This window comes from Sorex fumeus, unplaced genomic scaffold (genome assembly GCF_029834395.1).
Source record: "Sorex fumeus unplaced genomic scaffold, SorFum_2.1 ptg000007l, whole genome shotgun sequence".
NCBI classification, from domain to species: Eukaryota; Metazoa; Chordata; class Mammalia; order Eulipotyphla; family Soricidae; genus Sorex; species Sorex fumeus.
Window position 1 is genome coordinate 6,278,655 of NW_026606064.1, and position 10,545 is coordinate 6,289,199.

At 36.6% G+C, this 10,545-nt stretch overlaps 1 protein-coding gene across 1 annotated transcript; it reads right to left on the reverse strand.

The window, feature by feature from the left end:
• Positions 1-5,347: 5,347 nt before the first annotated feature.
• On the reverse strand, positions 5,348-6,259 carry LOC130043699 (olfactory receptor 4C15-like). The gene has a single exon (XM_056136119.1). It carries the CDS (start codon positions 6,257-6,259, stop codon positions 5,348-5,350), a length of 912 nt encoding a protein of 303 aa, XP_055992094.1.
• Positions 6,260-10,545: the final 4,286 nt, after the last annotated feature.

Genomic DNA, 10,545 nt, shown 5'->3' on the forward strand with positions numbered 1-10,545 from the left:
TATTTCACCAAAACTCTTCAGTGCCACCTTCGAGAAAATCATGCGACACATGGAAGGGGAAGAAATGGGAGTGAAGATAGATGGTCGGCAACTATAGCACCTCTGCTTTGCCGATGACATCGTTCTTATAACACCAAATATTAGCCAAGAGGCACAAATGCTGGCCGACTTTGACCATGAGGTTAGAATGGTAGGACTGCAGCTGAATCTCATAGAAGATGTTTATGAGAAACAGTTTCATTCCTGATGTTCCACTTGCTCTCAACAGAATGAACATCTCTGAATGCAACAGTTATGTGTAGCTAGGTCGAGAAGTCAACATGATGAATGACCTGCACCTGAGTTGCGCAGGAGGAAGAGAGCGGCAGATGGTCAAAGAGTATTAAAAAGTGTTCATTTTAATTTAAAGATAAGGAAATGTAAATAGGACAACAATAATATATCTCTCATGCCAATCAGTATAGCATATTCTCATTAAAAAGTCTGGAAACAATAAGAATTGACTGGGTTGAGGCAAGAGAAGTACCCTTAGTCACTGTTGGTGAGAATGTAATCTGTTTCAAGTCCTAATGAAAGCAATACAGAGAGTTTACCCTAAAGAGTAAGAATGTAACTCCAAACAACATAGTGGTATCACTTTTGTCCTATACCCCCAAACACAAAAATCTTAATGTGTTTAGGGGTATATGACAAAAATGCTCAAAGGATATATGCTCACCTGTGTTCATCACAGTGCTTAATACAATAGACAAGATATGGGAACAGCACAAATGAACCACTACATTGAATGAAAACGCAGTGGTATCTTTACTCAGGGAAGTTTCATGCTACTCTAAGATCAAAATTTTCTGCAATGTAGGTGAACTAGAGGACATCATTCTGAGTAAAGGCAGTCAGAGAAAAGATAATGATACAGAATGATCTCTCTCATTTGTATGGCATAAACAAACATACATGGTAATGTAGCAACAAAAGGCCAAAAACTAAGAGAACTGGAAGTTGGTTCACAGAATTAAGTATGTGTGTTAAGAGAGTGCTGGAAAGGAGGAGACTTTGAGAACTTTAGAGAGAAGAATGGGTCGTATAGTGAGGGTGTTGTGTTGGAATGATGTAGATATAAAACTGCAATTTACAGTATTGTAAATTAATAGTACCTCAATCAATGCATTTTTAAAATTTTAAAATAAGTTAAATGTACACACATCTGAAGATTTATCTTTTGGCTAATCAGTTGGCTGAGAGTCTGTTTTTATTCAGCACAAGATCACGATCACGATCAAGACCATCCTGGTATTTGTCAATTGCCTCGAGCAGGCCCCAGTAACGTCTCCTTCATCCTCCCCCTGAGATTTTTAAGAAAGTGCCATATTCAAGGCTCTTTAGGAGAATGAGACCCATCATTGTTACTTGTATTTGGCATATTGGGTATATGCCAAGGGGAGTTTGCCAGACTCTGCCTAGTGGGCAGGTTACATTCGGTAGCCTGCCAGTTTGTCCAAAGTAGGAATGAGAAAATAAGCTGTCACAATAAGATGTCGTGGGGCCGCAGGAGCTGGGTTTTATAGTCTGTGAGTCTTGGCCATTGATGGGATTACACGGAGCCAGGGGGCCAGTTGGTGGGTGTGACCCCCGCCTACTGGAATTTGGAGGATCTGGGTGGAGGATGCTCAGCCCCAATTCGAGTAGGCTTGAAGATCTCGGCCCCAGGACCCGCGTGCCTTTGTTCCCCTGCCGGTACCTTCATGTGTGTGGAGAGTGGTCTCAGCAGGGTGGTGGCTGGTTCTGGAGGTCTTCGGCTGCTGGAGCCCTGGTCGGGTGGGGAGGAAAACTCAACCCCCTCCCCTCCAAGGGGCCCCAGCAAGGACAGCCAGGCGCGGGGGCAGGAGACTCTCCAGTACAAGATAGTTGTGCTTATTGTACTTTTACAGTATAGATGAAATGGAAGTAAACTGATTCCTCCCATATTTGATAGTTCTGTACAAATTTTAGAAATTTCAGATTTATGTCTCTGAAGAGAAAGTAAGACTGAGAATAGAGCAACAGCTTCTTTTGGCGTATTCATGTGCCAAAAACTGTAACAAGTCTCACAATGGATATGTTACTGGTGCTCACTCGAGCAAATTGATGAACAATGAGAGGACAGTGCTATACAGTGTTATGTCTCTGAAGACTGTCATGGGAGTTTACTGAACAGTCACAGAATCTGGTTAGTGCTTTGGATAGAAGAGTCATTTAAGTCATATTAATCTGGGGCTGGAGTGATAGCACAGAAGATAGGGCATTTACTATCAACAACTAGGGTTTGATTCCCTGCATCCTATATGGTCCCCAGAATGCTGCCAGAAGTAATTATTGTGTAGAGAGCCAGGAGTAGGTCATGTGCATCACCAGGTGTGACCCAAAAAGCAAAAAAAAAAGTTTGTTTCTATGTCCTGTATCTTCCATGATTAATTTAATACTAACTAATTGTTTTAACTAAATAAGTATTTTTCCTCTTATGGAAAGTTTTTAATAGGCATGTGGTTTATTTGATATGATCTGAAGCGATCTGAGATTTTATTTCTACCTCTTTTACAATTTTGTTACTATAATGTCCTGCTTGGGTTATGTAACATCTTGAGTTATTGATATCATTTCTTGTAATCCATAACAATTTTCTGAAAAATTGAATCTACTCCAATTACATTAAAAATTGACATTTAACAATATATACTCCATGTTGATTCCTGTGATATTTCAATAGCCAATGTTTGTTAGAAGTCAAAAGTATTATGAAACGGGTTGTATGAAAAAAATCATGGTATGGTATAGAAGATGGAGCCTACTTGTAGAGCAGGAACCAAGCATTGCCCAAGATCAGTTACACAATAAGCTACACAATAACACTATCTAACACTAATGCTAACACTGTCCTCCCATTGTTCATTGATTTGCTTGAGCTATCCCTGTATCATCTCCATTGTGAGACTTGTTACTATGTTTTGCATATCGAATAAGGCTTTGCCATGGGAGCGAGATACTCTCCGTAGCTTGCCTGGCTTTCTGAGAGGGGCTGAAGAATGGGCCAGGTCGGCGGCATGCAAGGCAAACACCTTACCCTCTGTGTTGCACAATAAAGGTACACAATTTGTTGAGATTAGGCAGAGGTAGAAACCGGGGCCCCTCTGCTAAATGACAGAGATCATGAAACCTGGAATGAGATTCAAACCTGGGAATAAAGAAGAGTTAGGTAGTTTAGTATTTCCTTAGTGTTAAAAACGCTCAAAGTCAACCCTTCTCCCTATACATCCCACTGCAAAATCAAACCAGCCATCTTTGTAGAGACAACATGGAAACTGAAGGAGAATTATCAGAGCTTCTGATTTGGAGCAAATCAAGAATCAACCCATGTCCCTTGCAGGTTTTTCACAACCATCTGCCTGAGATCAGAGCTATGTAGAAGTCCAGATTGTTGTCAGTTGTTCAAGAGTGTAGAAATTCCATAACTACTCTCTTCCCATTATTTGTTTGCAGTATCTATGTCAGATATACCATACGAGTGTCAGTGAGGGAAGAAGAAAAATACAGAGAGAAGCAGAGAACTAACAATACACAGCTACTCTGATGTAAAGCAAGTGTGAAACAACCATATGGTCTTTTGCATTCATAGACCAAACACATATTCAAATGCAAGAGAACACTAGACAATGACCAGGTCTTTTCAGATTCTGGAACGCTAGACTGCTTATTTCCAAAGTCATGTTTCTCCAGGAGACTGTTGGGAGTAAGGGAATGCAAACACTGACACCTTCAGAAATTCTGAGTCAGCTTTCAGTGGCTGAGCACTCCTCAGTTCGCCAGTACAGTAAGACTCAGTAGGTACTCACTCCAATACCACAACTGTTGTCCTATATCTGCAGCTGTTAACACTAGGTGGCAGCACTGGAAGGCAAGTCCTCCAGGTTCCAGCAGATTCAGAAAACCTATGATTCAAAATCCCCAGCAATACAATGCTTGAGTACCCATCCCTCCACCAGTGCCCATTCTCCACCATCGATGATCTCATTATCCCTCCAACCCCCTCAACCCCACCCCGCCTCTGTGGCAGAGCATTCCCTTCTGTTCTCTCTCTCTTTTTTCAGGTCTTGCGGTTTGGAATAGAGGTATTTAGTGGCCATCCTGTTCAATCTATAGTATACTTTCAGCACGCATCTCCCATCTGAGCGGGTCCTCCAATCACACTTCCCTTCTCTATCTGAGCTGCCTTTTCCCCCAGCATGTGTGGCCGGTTTCCAAGCCGTGGAGCAAACCTCCTGGTATTTATTTCTACTATTCTTGGGTGTTAGTCACCCACTCTGTTACTTTATATTCCATAGATAAGTGCAATCTTTCTATGTCTATCTCTCTCTTTCTAACTCATTTCACTTAGCATGGTACTTTCCATATTGGTCCACTTATTTGAAAACGTCATGACTTCATCTTTTCTAACAACTTCATAGTATTCCATTGTGTAGATTTACCAGAGTTTCTTTAACCAATCATCTGTTCTCAGGCACTCGAGTTTTTTCCAGATTCTGGCTATTGTAAATAGTGCTGCAATGAACATACAAGTGCAGATGTCAGACTGAAACAAAAGCATGAAAATATGTAAATCTGTTACTGTACCTCACAGTGATTCACTAATAAAAATTGAAAAAAAAATCCCAACAATAGTCTATTCTGTGGTAGGAATCCGCACAAGAGATCTGGCATACACCTGAGTGTGGCTAATGTAACAAGATTTACATCGCACTCACAAAATTAAATAACAAGACAATCTCTGAGAGAGTGGGGATAGAAGAATAAATCTCTCATATGTGGAAGCAAAAATAATGCTATTTTAAAAAATGATCAATGATAACGGAACTAAAAAGTCAGTTCTACCTGCAGGACTGTTTGTTAAGGGGGTGTCTGGGAAGGATTAATAAAAGGAACTGAGAGTAGGCCTGAGGGAGGCTAGGCTATCAACATTGTATTTCTAAAAGATTTCCATGCCAGTATTGTAAGTAAACTTTCCAAAATCTCACAAAATAAATATATGAATAGCAGTAACTGGTATTTCTCTGTGACTTTATTAATCATTTGATTTTAAGCAAGAATAAAAATTGTTTCTTTATTTGATTATAATGATAATAGTTGCTTATTTGGATATCTAAGAAAATCAAACTCTGAAAATAGATTCTATCTCTTTTTGTTATTATTGAAATATGAGGCCTTCTTTAAAATAGCATCTCCATATAAAGTTTGCTTCCAATATGTTTTACTCTTTTATATATAACTAATTTTCTTTTCAAGCTTTAAGACTTTATTTTTCAACAGATGCAATCATTCATTTATTCCACAGTTTCCTCATGGCATTTTTCACCTCTTTATTTCTGAAAGCATAAATAAAAGGATTGAGAAAAGGAGTTAGCACAGTATAAAACATCTCCACTAGTTTATCAAAGGAGAAGGAAGTTGGAGGCCGTGCATATTCAAATATACAAGGGACAAAGAACAAAATCACAACTGTAATGTGAGATCCACAGGTGGAGAGGGCTTTCCTCTGTCCTTCAGTGCTGTGATTTCTCAGGGAGAACAGGATGACCGCATAGGACACAAGCAACATAGCGAAGATCAGGATGCAGAAGAATCCACTGTTGGCCACCACAAAAAGGCCAAAGATGTGCGAATCAGTGCAGGCAAGCTTCAGTAATGGGAACAAGTCACACATAAAGTGATCAATGATATTGGGGCCACAGAAAGGAAGTTGAAAAGTAAATAGAATTTGTATAATGGAATGCAGAAAGCCCCCTGTCCAGGCCACTCCAATCAGAATGCCACAGAGCCTTGAGTTCATGATGGTAGTGTAGTGCAAGGGTTTGCAGATGGCCACATACCGGTCAAAAGCCATGGCTGTCAGCACAATCACCTCTGCCCCTGAAAAGAAGTGAGCAGCAAATATCTGGGTCATACAGCCTCTAAAGGAGATGGTTTTTTTCTCAAAGAGACAGTCTATAATCATTTTGGGGGCACTAACAGAAGTGACACATGCCTCCAAAAAGCACAAATAAGCCAGGAAGAAGTACATTGGGGAGCTCAGAAGTGCTGGACTATTGATGACGGTGACCACGATCAGCAGATTGCCACTGACTGTTGCAATGTAGATGAGCAGAAATATAATGAACCCGATTTTCTCAATATTTGGATTCTGTGAAAGTCCCAGGAAGACAAACTCACTTACAAAGCTTTGGTTTTGCATGATTTCCCTGGAAACACATTCAGGGCTACAATGATGAGCATTAAAATCTGTAATTATAAAAATTAAAAGGTCACATCAGGCAAGTTTAGTCACATAGGCATACTCAAGTTTTTTTCATCCATATGGTGCTTTGTATTTTAGTCTTCATCACTGAAGTCACAGTAGAATTTTGTTACAGGTGATAGTATGAGATCAGGGGCAATGTATTTACTAAGTAATGAAACAGTTCAGGATTAGACAGAGCTTTTGTAGAGTTACAAACCTACATGTGATGCGGTGAGGAGGTAATTTTATCTAAGTTTTCAGCCTGGATCATCTGGTCATAGTTCCCTACAATAAGTTGTAAAAAAGAATTCTGAAGCAATATTTTAGATCTGAGGATTCAAAGACAGCAATTTGTCTTGATGGGCATTACCTTCTAACAACAGATAGCAGAAGCATGATATCTCTGATCAGGAGATGCCTTATCTAGAAAGGGAAAAGGTTTAAGAGGCTCTTTAAAATCACAGACAAGTCCCATTTTCTTAATCAGATTTTTAATTTATAATTCAAATTTTCCTTAACTAAAAATTCAGATTAAGAAGATAGGGATTATAAATTATCGAATCTAGCCATAAAATTATTTTAAGTAGCTGAAACTAACATACCTGTATAATGTAAATTATCAAGCTATGGTTTTAAAAGTTGTAAGCTTTCCACAAGAAATACTACTGTGACTCCAGACCTGACCATCCATTATAGTCCCTTTGACATCAATTATGACTATATCCCTAAAGGAAGTAACTAATTCTGTTCATACTTTTCCCAAAAGATGCTTCGGACTTTCCTGTCTTGAAAATGTATCTTTCTAACATGCTTGGTTGATTTAATGGTGCATTTCAAGTGTTATTATTCTCATATCAGTCACATTAAATCAGTGTTATTCAGAGGAATAGTATATTTCCCAAAATGTGTTTCATAAATCTGTTGTATCTAGAACTATAAATCATTACTTACATCAACAAAGTTGTTTTTATTTTCATGACTAGCTAGACTTAATACTTTACTTTACAAAATGAAAATATTATCTATACTTTTATAATTCCATAATATTTTACTTTATCAGAATATAACTGAACATTTACCTGTATTCAACAATAATGTTCTTAATATCAGTGGAATGTGGAAAGTACATTCACATTCAAAATTTTGATAAATGTACTGCCCTTATTCTCTGTTTCACTATACTTTTAATTTATTTTAAGGTTGAGATAACTATATAACTAATATAAAAATATCTCATATTCTGCCATGTAAATATGTCTGATCAACTCTGAAGCTTAACTAATCTTACCTTATCTTCAAAGAAAATTAACTTTATTTATTTTTAATTGAATATTATTGCTCTGTAAGTTATATATATAATTATAAGTTATATATATAATTTCTTAATATGTTTTATACATACCTTGGTCCCAAGTCTTTTCATGGGTATAACAAGTGGAGTGCACTGTATCAAAATCTGTTTAAATTATAACAACACTGAATAAAAAGCCCCTACATTATTATTATTTATAATACAGACTCAGAAATCTAAAACACCAGCCCAGGGAAAGATTTCTTAGGTGCCTGCTAAGTGAAAGAATTATAAAGAACAAATAAATTACTAATGAAGACCAAGGTAAGATGGTGCAAATGGTGGATTTCACCTAATATTTATTTAACTAAAACCTGAAAATTATCACAAAGGTAGATTTATATTTTGAAATAATGAGCATTTCAATCACTATTCCAAATAATTTTTTTAATGTACATGACATTTTTTAATATTTTAAGTAAATCTAAGGTTGTCTTATTGATAGTAGATGCAAAATTTTGTAACATTTCCACATTTATTGAGTGTGTATATAGTATAGTTACTATTTAAAGTGAAGAATAGTTCTGGAATAGATATGATGTGATTAGCCCAAGTGTTCACAATTAAGTGATAGACATAAGATTCTATTGAACATGAGAGTTACATTGTATTGTTCATAGTTTTAAGTCTAAACTGCAATTTGAAAATCTTCCTGAAAAATGTAAGAGTATAAATCATAATCTTACCATGTGTCAGTTTTTGTAAAGTTCTGATGATGGCAATTTCTTATTTTCTGTGAATAAATGTGTATTCAGTGATTGTCAGACAAGTGAAAGCTGTTTCCAAGTCCTATATCTGCATCTCCAAGCCAGAGCATGAGCTACTCCAGCTGACAATGTTTCCTACTGCTTGTGGAGGACTGTCTTGAAGATGGTTTGGGTAAGGAGGAAATAAGAAATCAGTTTTCTCATTGATTGATTTCCCACTCGAATTAAAGGATGTTTCCCTGAGACATTGGAAACACATAGAATTGCCTCTTGGTTTTCCCAAGGGTTGGAAATTTCCCAGAAGTATGGTTCTCTGACTAACTAAGACTGTGACTTCTGTTTTAGTTCTCTCAAGTGTTTGCAAAATATTTATGTCCCTAACCAATTAGAATTTTTATATCCTTTTTTGTTTTGTTCCAATGCACTATTTGAAGATTCTTCCATCCCCTTCAGGAATAGAATACTAAGTACACACAGATGGGTGGAATATTGCCTCTGTGTGGTAAAGGCTGAAACATCTGGGTACTTAGAATGCCAGAACAGAGTTCTGGGACAAGAACTAGCATCAAACTGTAATCTGAAAAATAGGTTTTATTGTATTAATCTATGTTTATAAAAGAATAATAGAGTTATAAATATATAATATGTATATTTTAAATGGCTATGATGTTTCTCTTAGTCCCCGACCTTTATAGTCCACAACTTTGGTGCTAAGATACAATTTTTAGGCAATTAAATACTTTTTCTCTTTTCAGGGTTTTGAAGTGAACAATGCTTGGTTTGTTTACTGTAAGGAAATATATGGTGGAATTAAAATTAATGAAAAACTTGCATTAGCTCACCAGTTCTCTTCATTAAATGGACATCATAATGAGTTTTAACTCATTTTTAGTACAAAAATTATCTATTTTTGCATTTTCCATAAAAGAAGAAAAGTTTAATGATTTTTTATTCTGAAATCCAGGAAAAATTTAACTTCATTGACCTAAGCAATTAGGGACATGTAATTCCATTAATATAAAAATATCTTTGTTTAAGCACAGAAGAATTTTATGCTGAAGCTAATGAAGTCATAAGAAACTTGACTTCAGATAACTAATTATTGGAAAAGTATACTCCATTTTTCAGAAGGTACTCTGAGAATATAGAACTATCACAACTTACCTGATAGAATCCATGGAAGGTACTTCACAATAACTTAAAAGTTCTACTAGTGTCCCAGTAAAAAGTCATTTAAAATAGTCTGAGTAATACTTATTTCTACAGCCTCATTATTTGTGTCTGTTTGTTTTGTGAAGCACTGACATTGCTCCATGATTACTCTTGGCTCAGGAATTACTCCTAGTGAGAAGTACTGTGTGTTTGGGATTGAATCTATATAAATGCCTGCAAGGCAGGTATCTTGCCTGATATAATCTCCTTAGCCCATGATCTAAGTGTTTTTACTTTTCCTATGAAAATATATTTGTTATGACCACTTGGGAGACTTTTGTGGAATTTTATAGTTTATTATTGTTATGGCAACATCATTAGCAATGCCATAAATATGTTTTCTTTAAGTGCACAAAATACAGCACTCCCATCACCAAAGAACCAAAGACCCCCACCACCCCCTGTCTTTATATCACTTCCAGTCTTCCAGATCTTCCTCCAGTTATCTCTATCCTTACAGGGCAACTCTGTTGTCAGAGTTTCAGTGTTGATTTTGATTGGACATTGCCTCCCTTTTATCTTTTCACTTTTCTTCATATATCACATTTGAGTGATGTCTCAAGTTATAACTTTTGAAATTTTATATAAATGATTTTATTTGTTTTTCACCAATAAATTGTAAATGATATATCATTATTTACAACTGTATTAATATTATTATTTTATGTTTGCAATGTTACTGGATGACACACAGAACCAGAGTGTCAAATTCCCTCCACCACTATACCTAAATTCTACTGCTCCTCTTTTTGATAGATTCTGTTTTCTGGCAATATTTAAGTGTTTGCTTCTACTGGTCATTGTCTATTCCCTTGCTTTGCTTGTTTAAATTCCACACATAAGCAATATTGCCTGGTATTTATCTTTCTTCTTCTGACTCATTTAATTTGCAGTGACACCCTCCAGTCCCATTTTAATTCAATTAAATGTATGATATCTCCTTCACTCAGAAGTGAGTAGTATTCAGTTGT